The 18920-nt window shown below is 44.7% G+C and overlaps 1 protein-coding gene across 1 annotated transcript; it reads left to right on the top strand.

Moving 5' to 3' along the window:
* The first annotated feature begins 3285 nt into the window (after positions 1-3285).
* On the top strand, positions 3286-18415 carry NHERF4 (NHERF family PDZ scaffold protein 4). The gene is made up of 10 exons (XM_070952521.1): positions 3286-3301; positions 6755-6782; positions 8254-8318; positions 9091-9302; positions 10170-10356; positions 14592-14728; positions 15515-15719; positions 16664-16860; positions 17638-17832; positions 18386-18415. The coding sequence occupies exons 1-10, from the start codon at positions 3286-3288 to the stop codon at positions 18413-18415; spliced, it is 1272 nt and encodes a 423-aa protein (XP_070808622.1).
* Positions 18416-18920: the final 505 nt, after the last annotated feature.

Genomic DNA, 18920 nt, shown 5'->3' with positions numbered 1-18920 from the left:
TGGAAGGGACCTTGGAGGTCATCTAGTCCAACCCCCCGCCCAAGCAGGAGACCCTACACCATTTCTGATCGATGGCAGTCCAGTCTCTTCTTGAAAGCCTCCAGGGATGAAGCTCCCACAACTTCCGAAGGCAACTTCTGTTCCATGGGTTGATTGTTCTCACAGTCAGAAAATTCCTCCGTATTTTCTAGGTTGAGTCTCTCCTTGGTCAGTTTCCATCCATTATTCCTTGTCTGGCCTTCGGGTGCTTTGGAAAATAGCTTGACCCCCTTCCTCCTCTCTGTGGCAGCTCCTCAAATATTGGAAGATGCTCTCCTGTCTCCCCTGGTCCTTCTCTTCACTAGACCAGCCAGGCCCAGTTCCTGCAACCGTTCATCGTATGTTTTGGCTTCCAGTCCCATCATCATCCTGGTTGCTCTTCTCTGCACTCTTTCCAGAGTCTCAACATCTTTTTTGTAGTGTGGTGACCAAAACTGGATGCAGGACTCTAGGTGTGGTCTTACTAAGGCTTTATAAAGTGGTATTAGCACCTCCCTTGATCTTGAGTGTATCCCTCTGTTAATGCAATTTAGGATTCCATTGGCTTTTTTGGCTGTTGCTGCACACGGCTGGCTCCTATTCAGCTGGTTGTCCACTAAGACTCCAAGATCCCTCTGACAGTCCCTGCTATTAAGAAACCTGGTTTCACCCAGTCTATATGTGTAGTTTTGATTTTTCTTCTTGTCTCTATCCCTCAGTGTTTCACGTAGCGTCCTTCCTCTCTCGTTCCTTCCGTCGGTACGACATTCAAAATACCTCACAACCGATTCTGCACCACACATTTGCTGAAGTTATGGGCAGGAAGACTATGCACCATAGACGGATCTAAAAAGACGGAGGGCCGTGTCATATATCTGAGTACTGAGGACTAGCAGCATGGGGGATTTGGTGGCCTATAACCTTGCTATTTTCTTTGGTTTGGGAGTAGGGGGTGGGACCGGTTTTTCAGCTTTTTCTACTCAGAGTTTTGGGTTTTTTTTCCCCCATGAGTGATCGACTGCCGGATTCTTTTGCAAGAATGCAGAGAAATAATAATACAAGATACGATACGATCTTGTTATTCATCTCAGCCAGATTTTTCTAGACTGGGCTCAAATCCCAGTGGGGATTTGCAGAAAAAAGCAGGGATTAAAAAAAATGGAGTGATTTGGGAATTGTTTGCCTACGTGCCTCAAGGAAACTAAAAGTACTTTGGTTCAGTACCCACAGCCCTCGACTTATGACCCCATTGGGACTGGAACTTCCGTCACTAAGCGATGCAGCGGCTGTGAGTCGCATCCAATTTTATGGCCTTTCCCCCCTTTTTTCCAATTTGTCGTTAAGCAAATCACACTGTTGTTCAGTGAATCCAGCTTCCTCCTCCTCCCCCCCCCCCCGGGAAGGGAGCATTCACGTAACCCCCGTTGCAAAGACTTTCCGGTCGCCAACTGACCGAATTTTGACCATATGAACTCAGGGAAGCAGTGATGGTCGTAAACGCGAGTCAGTTTTTCATTGCCATCCTGACTTTGAACGGTCGCTAAATGAATGGTCGTAAGTCGAGGCCTATCTGTAGATCCAGGACTTGTGCGCCCCGTTTCTACAGCCAAGAAAAAAATAAAATAAATAAACAGATATGCAATTGGAGACCGGCTACCACAGGGTGAGAATTTGAAGGACCGAAGGATTGTTTCACACAGAATGAATTAATTCTTAGTAGAATTAATGAATTAATCAATTAATTAATTAATATTAATTCTCAGTAGAATTAATGAATTAATGAATTAATTCTCAGTAGAATTAACGAATTAATGAATTAATTCTCAGTAGAATTAATTAATTAATTAATTCTGAGAATTAATGAATTCTCAGTAGAATTAACGAATTAATGAATTAATTCTCAGTAGAATTAATGAATTAATTCTCAGTAGAATTAACGAATTAATGAATTAATTCTCAGTAGAATTAATGAATTAATTCTCAGTAGAATTAATGAATTAATGAATGAATTCTGAGAATTAATGAATTCTCAGTAGAATTAACAAATTAACTCTCAGTAGATTAATGAATTAATTAATTCTCAGTAGAATTAATGAATGAATTCTCAGTAGAATTAATGAATGAATTCTCAGTAGAATTAATGAATGAATTCTCAGTAGAATTAATGAATGAATTCTCAGTAGAATTAATGAATTAATTAATTCCCAATAGAATTAAATTAATTCTACGGAGTAGAAGCAGGTTTTGCAAATATGTTTTGAGAAGGCTTAAACCTTTATGCCTCTGAAGCTCTGAAGTTTGCACAGAGCCTGCCAGTCGAGGGGCACTCTATCTTGAAATGCCAGCTACCAGGGACAAACAAAGGGGAGCGAGCCTACTCTGGGTTTGTCGTGAACACTTTTACTTTGCTGCCAATTTCTCGTAAACGCGAGCGCGCGCACACAAGTGCTGGACTCTGGAGAAATAGCAAGGAATATCTTATTTTCTGGTTGTAACAAAAGCCATTAAAATAAACTTCCAGCGAATGTTTTACATTATCATTTCCTGTTTGTTGCATTATTTAAACACACCACTGATTTGTAATATAGCTCCTTGCCGATTGTTCAATCTCTCTCTCTCTCTCTCTCTCTCTCTCTCTCTCTCTCTCTCTCTCTCTCTATATATATATATATATATATATATATATATATATATATATATATATATATATATATATACACGAATAAAAGGATAAACCACGTTCCACTGCAAAAAAAAATAATAGCTTGAACATTTGCCAAAGGACAAAAGAAGTTTGCACTAGCAGGTCCTAAAATAATTTTTTCCCTGCGTCAAAGGCTCAGCTTGAGAATATTATTCATCGGTTTTATTTATCACCCTCATTCATCACTTCTTTGAAAAAAAAAAATGCATTCACACACACCAACCGGGTGACGTCCAGATGACAGATATGCATAGTGCAAAAAAAAAAAAAAAAGCCAACAACCTGAGCCTTTCCAGGGTGTGCAATTCACACTTCCTTCGCTGCTCGCTTGGCATGCCAACCCCTCCTCGGTCCCATCACCTCCGGATCCCAGACCCCCCAGCTGCCGACCCCGGCTGATCTTCCTTTGCAGGAATGAAAAAGCTATTTTCCGCGCTCGGCTTGACTTGGTGGAAGAAGGAAGCGACGTGAAGGAAAGGACTCTTGGGTTGTTTAAATATTAAACGTCTCGAGTTAAGTGGCCACCTCGCCTCTGGACCTTGGACTTCAGACATGAAGCAGACATGAAGCAGAAAAAGGGTAAGTGGTCTGGGACCTGGGCAGCAGAGAGGAGCCCTAACATTTGCAGGGTTGAATTTCTTACTTAGAGGGCGAAGGACCCAGAGGGTTACTAAGCAGTGTCCACGAATAACCACCCTTTCCACCTTTCCAGAGGTTCCTGGGAATGCAAATATTCCACGTTCGTTTTCTGCGGCGGAGCTTGTTCCCGGATGGGCCGCCCTACTGAAAACAGCTCTGGCTGTTTACTGAAGGCATTCATAACCCTCTCTTAATTCTTGGCCAGGCGAAGTCGAACTACCTTTTAAAATGAAAATCCCTTTCTTCTAAGAGGACTTTAAATCCGACGCTGTCAAAATTCAGAAAGAGATTTTTTTTCTGCCAGACTGATTTTCCTCCCGGCAGGACCACCCCACCCCACCCCACCCCCCAACAAAGAAGGTAGAAGTTTAATTTCTGGTCTTTGGGTACCCCAAGCCCAGCTAAAGTGGATCCTAGGTCAGTGATGGCAAAGCTTTTCGGCACCAAACCGTACCGCGTGTACATGTGTGTGCATGCATGTGCCAAAGTGCCAAAAACCCATAGATCAGCTGGCTGGCACACACATGCCTGTTTTTTGGTCGTTTTTCAGGCCCTTTTGGGGCCCTTTTCAGGTCATTTTTCAGGCCAGGTGCCGGAGCGCCAGAAAATGGCCCCAAAGTGCCCCAAAACGGCCTGAAAATGGCCCAAAAATGACCTGTTTTCCAGCACTCCAGCGCCTGCAAAGATCAGCTGGTGTGTCCGCACTGAAAATCAGAAGACCAGCTGGCGACAGCACGCGTGCCTATAGAGAGGGCTCTGCGTGGCACCTCTGGCACGCGTGCCACAGGTTCGCCATCACGGCGCTGGGTTCTCCCCCGCCCTCCCCTCCTCCCCGTGCTGCTCTTATCAATCGCGTAACAAACCGTGGCATAAATTAAACCCTGGAATAAATTTTCCTGCTCTCAGTCCCAACCCTTCTCCACCTAGTTTTGTTTTGCTTCATAGGGTGGAGGAAGAGATGACTATCTGGCCCGGAGTTAATGCTCTTGCTACATCGGTAATCTTTTGAACCGTGAAGCACAACAAGCGTCCTTCAAAAACCCATTTGCTTTTTACAGCTTGAATCTATCCAATTAAGGGACACCTGCAGGAGAATCCTGTTCAGGCATTCAAACCTCTTTGCTTCCCCCCCCCCCCCACCGACCGGGTAATAGGAACAAAGTTGGAAGGGACCTTGGAGGTCATCTAGTCCAACCCCCTGCTCACGCAGGAGATCTATACTAGGGATTTGAACCGCTGAATGTCTGACCTTTTTGATTGACAAGCTCAGCGTCTTAGCCGCTGAGCCACCTAGCCAGGTGACTTCCCTGGACCCAGTTTTGGCTCCTGATGGCTCCTGCTCATTTGGTAGCGCTGAAAAGAAAAGATTTCAGCGTCTTAGCCACTGAGCCACAGAATAGAATAGAATAGAATAGAATAGAATAGAATAGAATAGAATAGAATAGAATAGAATAGAACAATGAAGGGAAGGGAAGGGAAGGGAGCTGGAAGGGACCGTGGAGGTCATCTAGTCCAACCCCCTGATCCCGCAGAAGACCTATACTAGGGATTCGAACCACCGAACGTCCAACCTTTCTGATCGACAAGCTCAGCGTCTTAGCCGCTGAGCCACCTAGCCAGGTGACTTCCCTGGACCCAGTTTCGGCTCCTGATGGCTCCTACTCATTTGGTAGCGCTGAAAGAAAAAGATTCTTCGAAAGAGATTGAAATTCAACATGGGTTTCCCCAGTCCTAAAAATATGCTCTTTAGGATGAATTGGATCTGTTGTTGTTGTTGTTGTTGTTGTTTGAAACTCAAGAATAACGGCAATGGGATGATCCTTGAGAAGGAGATCTCGCTCTTTGGATTCAGTTCTGATCTCTGGGACTTCGTTTTGTGACTTTGCGGAACAAAGTTGGAAACGATATAAGTCTGCTTTCTATAGCCTTGGAGGCCGGTTTCAGAAGTTGCTGATGCTCCATCCCTGGAGGATTTTAAGAAGAGATTGGACAGCCACATGTCTGGAATAGAATAGAAATAGAATAACAGAGTTGGAAGGGACCTTGGAGGTCATCTAGTCCAACCCTCTGCTTAGTCAGGAAACCTTACACCACTTCAGACAAATGGTGGCCCAATCTCTTCTTAAAAACTTCCAATGTTGGAGCATTTACATCTTCTGAAGGCAACTTCTGTTCCATTGATTGATTGATTGTTCTCACGGTCAGGAAATTTCTCCTTATTTCCAGGTTGAATCTCTCCTTGTTCAGTTTCCATCCATTATTATTCCTTGTCTGGTCTTCTGGTGGTTTGGAAAACAGCTTGACCCCCTCCTCTCTGTGGCAGCCCCTCAAATATTGGAAGACTGCTATCCTGTCTCCCCTGGTCCTTCTCTTCACTAGACTAGCCAGGCCCAGTTCCTGCAACCATTCATCGTAGGTTTTTAGCCATTTGGAGGCTTCGGTGGCTTGAGAGGTCATATAGAAGACACGCAGAAGTCAGTTCCTCTTCTTATTTAAGGGTGGAAAGAAAACGACTATGAATTAAGCCTTCTTTTGATTTCACCAATGAATCATAACTGGGCTTATCTCGCTGCATGTGAAGACACAGTCAGCTTCAAAAATTGCAGCCTGGATCACACAGCTCAGCCAGCCGTAACCCAAATCAGGCTGTAGGGCGGTGCATTGTGGGCAGGGGTGAAATCCAGGAGGTTCTGACAGGTTCTGGAGAACCGGTAGCGGAAATTTCGAGTAGTTCGGAGAACCGGCAAATACCACCTCTGGCTGGCCCCGGAATGGGGTGGGAAATGGAGATTTTGCAGTATCCTTCCCCCTGGAGTGGGGGTGGGAATGGAGATTTTGCAGTATCCTTGCCCCTGGAGTGGGGGTGGGAATGGAGATTTTGCAGTATCCTTGCCCCTGGAGTGGGGTGGGAATGGAGATTTTGCAGTATCCTTCCCCTGCAGTGGGGAAGAAATGGAATTTTTGCTGTATCCTTCCCCTGCAGTGGGATGGGAATGGAGATTTTGCAGTATCCTTCCTCCTGGAGTGGGGAGGGAATGGGGATTTTGCAATATCCTTCTCCTGCCATGCCCACCAAGCCATGCCCACCAAGCCATGCCACAACACACCACGCCACGCCACGCCACACCCCATCAAGCCACGCCCACAGAACCAGAAGTAAAAAAATGTGGATTTCACCACTGATTGTGGGTGCATCGAGCCAACAGTTCTGTTGAATTACCACCCCAGAGGGGTAAAACTGCAAAATACTCCCGAATCTTTTTCTCCCAAAGCTAAATGAATATTTCTGACCGGGAACCAAGAAAGGGACATTGGGGGCTTTGAGTGGGGAGGGAGGGTCTCTGTGTTGGTATGAGACAGCCCTCGGCTCATGCTCGGTCCTTGCTTTTACAGGGCTTCAGGAGACCACGGAGTCGACCATGTAAGTGCCAAGCTGGGGGGAAGGGGCACAGGCAAAACTAGCAGACCAACCAACATTTCTTTATCCCCCTCCCCCTCCCACCGCCATGTGCAATTTCACACATTCCATCTGGGCACGCAGGGCAGTTGGCACAAACAAGTTGATGGGATGGGTTGACGGTTGGCTAAAGCTTAAAACCATCCGTTGAAGATGGTGCCGTGGATGACAGCCTCGGTGAAATGCTCTCTGGTAGTTCTGATCTGTGACCTATGACTTGCTGTTTGTATGTACACTGTGAGCATGTGCACCGGGGACAAATTACTTGTGTGTCCAATCACATTTGGCCAATAAAGAATTCCATTCTATTCTGTTGTATTTTTCATTCCATTCCTATTCTTCTGTTTCTGTTTCTGTTTCTGTTTCTGTTTCTGTTTCTGTTTCTGTTTCTATTCTGTTCTGTTCTGTTCCGTTCCATTCCGTTCCGTTCCATTCCGTTCCATTCTATTCTTACAAAGTTTCATTTTAATGTATGCCGATCAATGTACATTTAAAGTGACAATAAAATGATTCTATTCTATTCTATTCTATTCTATTCTATTCTATTCTATTCTATTCTATTCTATTCTATTCTATTCTATTCTATTCTATTCTATTTTTTAAAAAAATTGATTTATATGCTGCCCTTCTCCGGAGATTCAGGGCGGCTTACAATGCGTTAAGCAATAGCCTTCATCCTTTTGTATATTTATACAAAGTCAGCTTATTGCCCCCACAAACTGGGTCCTCAATTTACCTACCTTAGAAAGGATGGAAGGCTGAGTCAACCTTGAGCCTGGGGAGATTTGAACTTACAGTAATTGCAGGCAGCTGGTCTTAATGACAGGCTATTAGTCTGCTGCACCACCAGGCTCTGTTCTATTCTATTCTATTCTATTCTATTCTATTCTATTCTATTCTATTCTATTCTATTCTATTCTATTCTATTCTATTATTTCTTTTCTATTCTTTCCATACCACTATTTTCTATTCTATTCTATTCTATTCTATTCTATTCTATTCTATTCTATTCTATTCTATTCTATTCTATTCTATTCCATTCCATTCCATTCCATTCCATTCCATTCCATTCCATTCCATTCTTCTGATGACAAGCTCCAGAATTAAGGGACCCTAACTAACCACCAAAGAAATAAGAAAGTACTTCCATTGCAGACTGGGGATTTGGTTGACAGCTCTGGTGAAGCTGAGATGTTGGCAGGAACTTTTGGTGGCTCTTCAGCGAAGGCGTCTGCAAACTGTGATGAGAAAATGTTGAGATGGGGGGGCCATGGGGGTGGGATCAAACTCTGCTTGTTTGCCATGTGTGTGGTATGTGGCCACAGGTAGAGCTTTGATGGCATTGCTGTGGCCATCATCTCGACCTTTTAGACCTTCTCCTGTGAACACCCGTTTCTCAACTTCTGAGATGCTCCTTCTTCTTCCTCTCTTGCAGGAAATTTGAATTTAACCCGAAAGAAGGGATCGATAATCCCGCCTTATCTCTGGCAGAAGATTCCGGTAACGAGAGGGCTGTCGGTGGCAGCTTGTGGGTGGGAAAGGAAGGGCTGGTGTTTTCCTGAGGGTGTTTGGCAAGCGAGTTGCCCAAACTTTTCCATCAGCCGATGTTCTTCTGCAAGCTGATGCTTCTTCTTCCTCCTCCGTGGTTCCTTCTCAACCAAAGGTTCAGCTGAGCTGCCTTCCAAGTTCTTTGCAAATGCCACAACCACGTTGTGAGCATTGTCAACGTCCTGACTAGACTGGTTAGTGTGTGATGGGAGGTGGGCTCAAGAGTTCAACTTGCTCCTGAATTCAAGAGAGCCCATCTACCCAAGGAGGGTTCTCATGAGGGCATGCAACAGAAATTTTGTAGCTCAGGGTTGAACTGTGGGGTCCGCGGTGCTCCCTGAGCTTATAGATGTTTCATTACCAAACTAGATAACATTATCAGTGCTAGAAGGGAAGGGGGTTTGCAGAAAGGAGGAGGAGAAGGAAGGACCAGGAGGAGAAGAAGAGGAAGAAGGAAGAAGAGGAGGAAGAGGAAGAGGAGGAGGGGATTCTTCGTGCTCTTTGAGCTTAGTTGTTTTCTTGTAGAAGTTTCCATACCAAACTAGGTAACATTATCAGTTGCTTATAATATGATCGCAAAGGTCATTTATGCATAGTATAGATCTTGGGAGCCTCTTCACTCAACCTATCTTTTTTCTCCATATTCAGTCTTCCCAATACAAAGGTAGCCCTGTCTCCCCAGCCAAACCAGTTTGAAAAGAGATGTCTCTTTTATCCTCCTCAGAACCAGAAGGGGCTTCCCAAATACGTTTCTGTTTACTGAAGAAAGAAGCTGGTGACAACCTGGGCTTCTCATTGTGCCAAGCAGCCGGAGGGACGTGCCCCATTGTACGGAAGGTGACACCGGGAGGGCTGGCCTACCGAAAAGGCCTTCGGGATGGAGACCGAATCCTTGAGGTCAACGGAGTTAATGTTGAAGGCATGGGATATCTTCGGGTAAGGTTTGGATGGATCTCCTGCTTGTCCTGGGTATATTGAGTGACCCAGCCGCTGGGCACACGTTTCCAAAGTTAAACAAGTCTCGCAAATGAACAGCTTCTCAACCTTGACGTGCGGAGTTCAATGCAATGCTGGCCAGGGAATTCTGGGAGTTGAAGTCCACGTGTCTTAAAGTGGCTTAAGGTTGAGAAATATTGCTGTAGTCAACTTCATCCGTCTAGATCCGGGGTCTCCAAACGTTAGGACTTGTGGACTTCAACTCCCAGAATTCCCCATTTGAGGAACTCTGGGAGTTGAAGCCCACGAGTCTTAAAAGTGGCCAAGTTTGGAGACCCCAGATCTAGATGGTGTCCATACCGGATCAGGCTGGCTGGGGAATTTGGGGAGTTGAAATCCACATCCCTTAAAAAGTGGTTGAGTTTGGAAAACCCTAAGACCGGGTCTTATATTAATTTTTGCTCCAAAAGACACATTAGGGCTTATTTTATGGTTAGGTCTTATTTTGGGGGAAATAAGGTACATGGCGAGCATGCTGGGATCAAATATTGAAATAGGTTCTCCAGTTGCTGACATTTGCCATCTCTCTCTCTCTGTCTCTCTCTCTGTCGCTGCCTCTCCCTCTGTCTCTCTCTCTGTTTCTCTGTCTCTGTCTGTCTCTCTCTCTGTCTCTCTCTCTCTGTGTCGCTGCCTCTCCCTCTCCCTCTCTCTCTGTCTCTGTCTTTCTGTCTCTCTCCTTTTCTCTCTCTGTGTCTCTCTGTCTCTGTCTGTCTCTCTCTTTCTTTCTCTCTCTGTCTCTCTATCTTACTGTCTCTCTCTCTGTCTCTGCCTGTCTCTGTCTCTCCCTCTCTCTCTTCTCATTTCCAGGTGATCTGGAAGATCAAGAGTAGCTCAAAACAGGTCCTGCTCACTCTCCTGGAAGGCAACGCCTACGAAGTAGCCAAAGCCCTTAATCGGGATCTAAACCAGCTCTTGTCCAGATATGGCAGGCCACGCCTGTGCTGCGTTCCCAAAGGCTCGAGCGGTTTGGGCTTCAGCGTGTCAGCTCCGGAAGGTAGTGGCAGGAGTCATTTCTGCTTATTTCCGTGTGCGCCGGTGGTTTTGCACTGTTAACTCGAAAGATTCTGCCTTGGGAAAAGTCAGATCTCTTGGGCTGAGCTGGGGTTATTTTTTTGCACGCTGGTTTCTGCTGCCAGAGTCCCCTTGGACAGGCGTATCATGCAAGGGGCATGTCCAGCAAGAGGAAGGGAAAGAGAAAGGAGATGTTGCAGTCCGAAAATAAGCTAACTGGTGATGCAATGGATCATATGAGGCAGGAGGAGATGTCTCCAAAGAGACGTGCCAAGACAAGGCCTGGCCTGGCCTTCCTTTCCCTTGGGATGAAGGGTTCTGCACCCAGGCTCAACTGCCTGGCCACCCTGATATGGGACTCAAACTGATGCCGATGGAAGGATCAGCTGATGTCCAGCCAGTTTTTTTCTTTCCATGAAAGGGGAGAAGGTTTAGGGACAGAAAAAACAATAACCTTGCAGATAGTCACAGCTTCCCTCTCCCAGAATCTTGGATCTCGTAGTTGATCAACATTCCTAATAGTTCTCCATTAGAGAGTCTCGGGACTAAAAAGTCTGTGAAAATCCTCTAAAGTCTTTAAATGCTCTTAAAAACAGGAAGGACTTTTAAACTAATCTTAATACTATAGTTAGGGTTTTCATGCTAAGGCACAACATGCCCAGTTTGCTTATATTAGCTGTCTTGAATGTCTGTCTATCTCTCTATCGTCACTCTCTCTCTCTAATCTACGGTATCTATATCTACCTATTATTTCTCTAACGTTTATCATTTACTATCCATTCATCCATCAGTGGTGGGATTCAAAGATTTTTTACTACTGGTTCTGTGGGCGTGGCTTGGTGGGCATGGCATGGCATGAATTGGTGAGCGTGGATTGGTGGGCGTGGCAGGGGAAGGATACTGCAAAATCCCCATTTCCTCCCGATCAGCTGGGACTTGGGAGGCAGACAATAGATGGGGGTGGGGCCAGTCAGAGGTGGCATTTACTGGTTCTCTGAACTACTCAAAATTTCAGTTACTGGTTCTCCAGAACTGGTCAGAACCTGTTGAAACCCACCTCTACCATCCCTCCCTCCCTCCCTCCCTCCCTCCCTATCTATCTATCTATCTATCTATCTATCTATCTATCTATCTATCTATCTTCTATCTATCTATCATCTATCTATCATCTATCAATCTTCTATCTATCATCTATCATCTGTCTATCTATATATCTATCTATCTATAAATAAGCCTGATGATGGCAGATGAGATTGTCGAAACGTCGCTTCTACCCTTTTAGGGATATATCCACAATTACACGGGAAGAAACCCGAAATATTAACTATACACTCTATCTATCTATCTATCTATCTATCTATCTATCTATCTATCTATCTATCTATCTATCTATCTATCTATCATCTATCTTCTATCATCTATCTATCTATCTATCTATCTATCTATCTATCTATCTATCTTCTATCTATCTATCATCTATCTATCATCTATCAATCTTCTATCTATCATCTATCATCTGTCTATATCTATCTATCTATAGATAAGCCTGATGATGGCAGATGAGATTTTGTCGAAACGTTGCTTCTACCCTTTTAGGGATATATCCACAATTATACGGGAAGAAACACGAAATATTAACTATACACTCTATCTATCTATCTATCTATCTATCTATCTATCTATCTATCTATCTATCTATCTATCCTCTATCTATCTATCTATCTATCTATCTATCTATCTATCTATCTTCTATCTATCTATCATCTATCTATCATCTATCTATCATCTATCAATCTTCTATCTATCATCTATCATTTGTCTATATCTATCTATCTATAGATAAGCCTGATGATGGCAGATGAGATTTTGTCGAAACGTTGCTTCTACCCTTTTAGGGATATATCCACAATTATACGGGAAGAAACACGAAATATTAACTATACACTCTATCTATCTATCTATCTATCTATCTATCTATCTATCTATCTATCATCTATCTTCTATCTATCTATCTATCTATCTATCTATCTATCTATCTATCTATCTATCTATCTTCTATCTATCTATCATCTATCTATCATCTATCTATCATCTATTAATCTTCTATCTATCATCTATCATCTGTCTATATCTATCTATCTATAGATAAGCCTGATGATGGCAGATGAAATTTTGTCGAAACGTTGCTTCTACCCTTTTAGGGATATATCCACAATTATACGGGAAGAAACACGAAATATTAACTATACATTCTATCTATCTATCTATCTATCTATCTATCTATCTATCTATCTATCTATCTATCTATCATCTATCTTCTATCATCTATCTATCTATCTATCAATCAATCATCTATCTATCCATCTATCTACTGTATCTATCATCTATCAATCTATCTATCACTCTATCTATCATCTATCTATAATCTATCTTCTATCATCTATCTATCATCTATCTATCTATCTATCTATCTATCTATCTATCTATCTATCTATCTGTCATCTATCTATCTATCTATCTATCTATCTATCTATCTATCTATCTACTGTATCTATCATATCTATCATCTATCTATCACTCTATCTATCTATCATCTATCTATCTATCTATCTATCTATCTATCTATCTATCTATCATCTATCTTCTCAATTTCTATCTAAGGTTCTGCCCTTATCATCTCAGAGTGACACTTGGTGGTTTACAGCAAAAAGCATAAAACAATATAATATCTGGCTAATATATATTTGTGTGTGTGTGTACATGTACAGTATATATATGGCTACCTTATATTAAACAATATAGTATATTGCATTACAGTCTGTATACCGTATTATATTATATGTTCATATTATATATGGTTACACCATATAATTATTATTTTATTATTTATTTATTTTGTCAACAAGTACAAGAAAACAAGTAACAGTATAGACATAGACATGGACACATGAAAAAAAAAACATAGCCATAAACACATAGAATGAGTACATATAAATGGGGAGAGTAGGACAGGGATGGTAGGCACGCTGATGCGCTTATGCACGCCCCCTTAGGGGCCTCTTAAGAAACACGGAAGGTCCACGGTAGACAGTTTACGGTAAAAGGGGTGGGGGTTAGCGAGACTAACAACAGAATCAGGTAGAGCGTTCCAGACATTTACAAATTGAAGAAGGCAGAAGATTAGAGCTAATTACATTGAGTTTGAATCTATTGATCGCCTTGTGTTATTGCGGTCGAAATGAAAGTACTCATTTACAGGTAGGACGTTTTGGTAAATAATCTTACAAACTAAGCAAAGGTCAGAATGTAGACGGCGTAGGTCAAGGCTATCCAGATCTAAAATTAATAATCTATGGTTAGATTGTATACAATAAACCACATCATCTACGTTTACAATATATTGAACACTGGGGTTGGGGAATCAGCAATAAAGTCCAGTCTTTTGTAGCATACGAAACAGGATTTATTGGTCTCGCTCTGTTGAGCAAATCCACCCAATTGTGGTTTGCTCAAGAAAGACCAGCTTGGGTTCACACAAAGTACAGCATGATGGCGGTCACAGCACGGACAACTGGAAGACTTTGCTTGCATTTCTGCAACTTGTTCTTCTACTCTGCTAAAAGAATCGAGTTCCGGAGAAAGAGGAAGGTGGCGGCTGAGGGCAGGTTTGGGGGTAGAGGGAAGAAGCTACCTAGGAAAGCTTAGGTCCGTGATGGCGAATTTATGGCACACGTGCCACAGGTGGCACACGGAGCCGTATCTGTGGGTACGCGAGTGCTGCCCTAGCTCAGCTCCAGCGTGCATGTGCGCGCCGGCCAGCTAATTTCTGGGCCTTCTGGGCCCACCGGAAGTCGGGAAACGAGCTGTTTCTGGCCTCTGGGGGTGGGGGGTGGGGAAGGCCGTTTTTGCCCTCCCCAGGCTCCTAGAAAGACTCTGGAGCCTGGGGAGGGTGAAAAATGAGCATACCAGGCCCACAATATCATCGCATGCTGAAAGCAAAGGGAGCAGGGGAGGGGGTCATGCACGCATGCAAGGAGGGGTGGGGCACATTGAGTTATGGGTGTGGCCATGCATGAATGTGACCACCCCCCTGTGCTCCCCCCGCTTTTGGTACGTGATGGCAAAAAGGTTGGCCATCACTGGCCTAGGTTGTTTTTGAGGGCGCAAATTCTCTTCCTTCACAAGGCTTCTTCTTGACGTTGTGGTCCTCCTGTACAGGTGTGACCGGCGTATTCCAGCTCTCCGTGCTGCGGGATGGACCAGCTCATAAAGCGGGGGTGCCGCACGGTTCCTGGCTGGTGGAACTCAACGGCGTCAGCGTTAAGAACTGGACGACTGCACAACTCAACCAAAAGGTTCTAGCAACACAATGCGCTTTGAGATTTATGAACTGCTAGTCTCTTACATTCAGTCCCACCCAGTGGTGAAATCCAATTTTTTTTACTACCGGTTTTGTGGGCATTGCTTGGTGAGTGTGGTCTGGCTTGGTGGGCGTGACGGGGGAAGGATACTGCAAAATCCCCACTCCCTCCCCACTCCTGGGGGAAGGATATTGCAAAACCTCCATTCCCTCCCCACTCCTGGGGGAAGGATACTGCAAAATCCCCATTCCCTCCCCACTCCTGGGGGAAGGATACTGTAAAATCCCCATTCCCTCCCCACTCTTGGCGGAAGGATACTGCAAAATCCCATTCCCTCCCCACTCCTGGGGGAAGGATATTGCAAAATCCCGATTCCCACCCCACTCCTGGGGGAAGGATATTGCAAAATTGCAGAATACCTTACGGTGGCATAAGGTATTTTGTTGCGAGCAGAGGAGTGGAGGACTCTTCTTGTGAAATATTTCTGGACACGTTCAATTGTATTAATGTCCGATACGCAGTGCGGGTTCCAGACAGATGAGTTGTATTCGAGAATTGGTCTAGCAAAGGTTTTGTATGCTCTGGTTAGAAAGTACAATATTACCAATATTACTTTCCCTCCCAAAACCTTACCCTGGCCATCCTCTGGGTAGTTTTTACGCAGCCCCTTCTCCCTTCGTGGCCCAATCATTTCCCATCCCTGTCTAGTTCTCTGAATTGTTGCCAACGTTTTGGTCATCGTTGTCGTCTTTTCTCTCTCTTGCTCCGATTCGGATTCAGCTGAAACAGAGCACCAGCCCCATAGGGCTCCTGGTGATGGACAGCCGGTCGGAAGAGGCGTACCGACAGTGCGGCGTTAAAGTTACGGCTGCCCTGGCTGACACCTCCTGGGTTCCGTTCCAAGTGACGAAGCTTCAGATGACGCGAGGAGAAGACGGATACGGGTTCTTGATGAAAGAAGAAAAATCCAGCTCGGGGAAGAGGGGTGAGATTGTTTTTTCACTATAAAGTAAACTTTTGATAAACCAGTTTGCATATCTCTTATTCATTGCTCTCAGCAACGTTTCTTTGTGGTCTACAGTCTGCTGGTTGGTAACACAACAACAATATCCTTAACGGGTGAAATCCAACCGGTTCGGACCGGTTCGGGTAAACTGCTAGGGATTATTGGCATTGGTTCGCCGAACTGGTAGTAATCACCCCTCGTTGGCCCCACGCACGCCCAGCCGAACATCGCTCACTTCTTCCGGCCATTCAATATTCCACAGAATTCAATGTTAAATGCAGCAGAGAGAATGCTAACTTTTCTCCCTCCATTCAGAACGGAGCTGCTGCAGCCTGTGCCTTTAAGGTAGTCCCCAGGAGGGAGGGAACCGGGAAGGAACCATAAAGTGAACAGCCGCTCCATTGTGAATGGAGGGAGAAAAGTTAGCATTCTCTCTGCCACAGAATTCAACGTTATATGCAGCAGAGAGAATGCTAACTTTTCTCCCTCCATTCCCAAAAGAGCTGCTGCAGCCTGTCCCTTTAAGGTAGTCCCCAGGAGGTGGGGTGATGGGGGGGAGCAGCTGGAATGGAGACGTTTTCGTGAAAGGCGGGAAAATGGGGAAGGGGATTTTCCTGCCTGTCACCCATTCCTCAAGCTCAGCACAGACTGAGGGAAGGATGGTAGGCAGGAATATTCCCCTCCCCATTTTCCTGCCATTCGCGACAAGGAGTGGTTGGGAGGGGAGGGGCCGGTGAGGAGCCCCTCGATGTGAGCGATGTCGAGTTGGCCACGCCCACCCAGTCACATGAACTCCCAACAAGCCACGCCCACAGAACCGGTAGGGGAAATTTTTTTAATTTCACCACTTTGAAATTTCAATTTGTTGGAATCATTTCACGCTAGAGGCTGTTCTGTCTCTCCTATCTTTGATCCGGCTGCAGCCCAATTTTTGAGAGACCTGGATGCCGGGCTACCCGCTGAAAAGGCAGGGATGAGAGAAGGCGACTGTCTGTTGGCGGTGAACGGCGAGATTGTCGAAGAGCTTGACCATCAGGAAGTGGTGTCGAGGATCCGTTCCGACAGCCAGCGGGTGACTCTCTTGGTCATCGACTCAGAAGGAAGCAAGTTCTACAACATGGTACCCAAGAGTTCTCTTCTATCGACTCCTGAAAGATGAGAAGATGGGAAGGGATAATAATAATATGCAGAAATCCTTTTGGGATTCTGTATCCAGATACCGTGTTTTTCAGAGTATAAGACACACTTTTTTCTCTCCTAAAAGAGGCTGAAAATTTGGAGGCGTCTTATACTCCGAATGTAACTCGTTGCGGTGCCCAAAATGGCTACCAGAACAGCTGCTGCCTTCTCTTACCCCTTCCGCGCTTTGCCTGCTTTAGTCACTGTAGCTCCCTCCGAGGATCAGCTGTGTTTTTCAGCCCCAACGCAAGCGAAGCAATCTTCCGTGCTTTGCCTGCCTTTCTAATTGCTGCTCCCTCCGACAATCAGCTGTGGAGCACAGCAGTGGTGGGTTGCCCCCCGGTTTAGACCAGTTCGCAAGAACTGGTAGTAAAACCAGTGGGAAGCTCCGCATCTTGAACAGATGATACACAAACGTATGTAATTCAAGGACTGTTTGGGGTGGCACTTCTTCCACATTCAGGATAGGAGAGCAAAGAAATTCCATCATTCTCCATTAAACTACAATTCAATGGGATTCTCCAAGGAGACGTGTCAACTGGTATCAAGAATGATGCACATGGACAGTGTGTTTATGGTGGGATACTTAAGATGGGTTAGATTTGATTTTTGCCCCGTGATACAAAATAGAATTTTAAGTCTAGCTTCTTTATTAGGAATTTACTGATTGATTTCTTGACAATCAATGCCAAATTCTTGATTTGGGTCTACATTTCAGGTTGGAGTATCTCCTTTAGTCTTCTACGATGATGAAGACTTCCCATCAAGCTTTCTGATCAACCGTGGTTCTACTTCTCCAGGCATCTTTCAGGAACAAAGCTGGCCCCCTTTGAGACCGTGTCACTGTCAGTTCTCTAGCAATACAGCGCCACCTGGCCAACCTGACCCTACCCCATGGACCTTCACCGGAGAGGTAAGAAAACCGAGAACAGAATAACAGAATTGGAAGGGACCTTGGAGGTCTTCTAATCTAACCCTTCTTCAAGTAGAAAACCCTATACCATTTCAGATGAAGGGCTGTCCAATCTCTTTTTATAAACCTCCAATGTTGGGGCACCCACAATTTCTGGAGGCAAGTTGTTCCACTGATCAATTGTTCTCACTGCCAGGAAATTCCTCCTAGGTCGGTTCTCTCCTTGATTAGTTTCCATCCGTTGCTTCTTCTCCTGCCTTCTGGTGCTTTGGAGAATAGAGGTTGACCTCTTCTTCTTTGTGGCAGCCCTTCAAATATTGGAAGACTGCTATCATGTCACCCCTGGTCCTTCTTTCCGTTAAACTAGACATGCCCAGTTCTGCAACTGTTCTTCATATGTCTCGGATTTCTGTGAAGTCAATGACTTGACTTTCTCCAGCCACCTCTTGCATTTTGGGGACAGGCCACCAAAGTGGGATTTCTTCAGTGTCACCTATCTTTTTCTGGGATCATCTACGGAAAACATGATCTAGCTTCTCCTTGTTTCACACAGGACCATGATGGGTTCAGCCAGGCATTCTAGGGACAGCGCCTTGGACTCTATGGAAAACAAGTGAGCAGCTTTGCACACCCTTCCGGCATGAACTCAAATCGAACTCATCTCCCCCAGACCAGCTTTCCCGATCCTTTTCTGCCTTCCGGGTCACTCTGTCTCTGCACTCGAATGATTTCTGCAGAACCTGGCAAGCGGGCTAAAGATTCAGAGCGGAGGATGGTCAGAGATGGATTCAGGGTCACCTTGGGGGGGAATTCCTTTTGGAAAGATTCAAAAAAGATCGCTGGAAATAATTGCAATTCAAGGATAGCCCTCATTCATTGCATTTTGTGGAAGAGAAGCTAGTATAGACGTCCTCTCTGGGTGTGTGACAACATCTCTACATGATTCCTACCAGCAGAATGTGGATGAAGACCATTGACCACTTCCTTCAAACTCTTTTTCCCTCCATCAAAATATTCCCTCTATTGCAAGATCTCCATCCTTTAAAACTTTGAAGACTGGTGGATTTCAGCTCCCAGAATTCCTCAGC

This window comes from Pituophis catenifer, unplaced genomic scaffold, assembly GCF_029215685.1.
Source record: "Pituophis catenifer annectens isolate HBS135680 unplaced genomic scaffold, rPitCat1.0.hap2 SCAF_12, whole genome shotgun sequence".
Taxonomy (NCBI): domain Eukaryota; kingdom Metazoa; phylum Chordata; class Lepidosauria; order Squamata; family Colubridae; genus Pituophis; species Pituophis catenifer.
This window is presented reverse-complemented; position numbering and strand designations above follow the sequence as displayed.

Coding starts and splice junctions, on each gene's coding strand:
- NHERF4 (XM_070952521.1), top strand. Junction 16,861..17,637: donor GAAGCAAGTTCTACAACATG/GTACCCAAGAGT, acceptor TCTACATTTCAG/GTTGGAGTATCTCCTTTAGT. Junction 17,833..18,385: donor CATGGACCTTCACCGGAGAG/GTAAGAAAACCG, acceptor TGTTTCACACAG/GACCATGATGGGTTCAGCCA.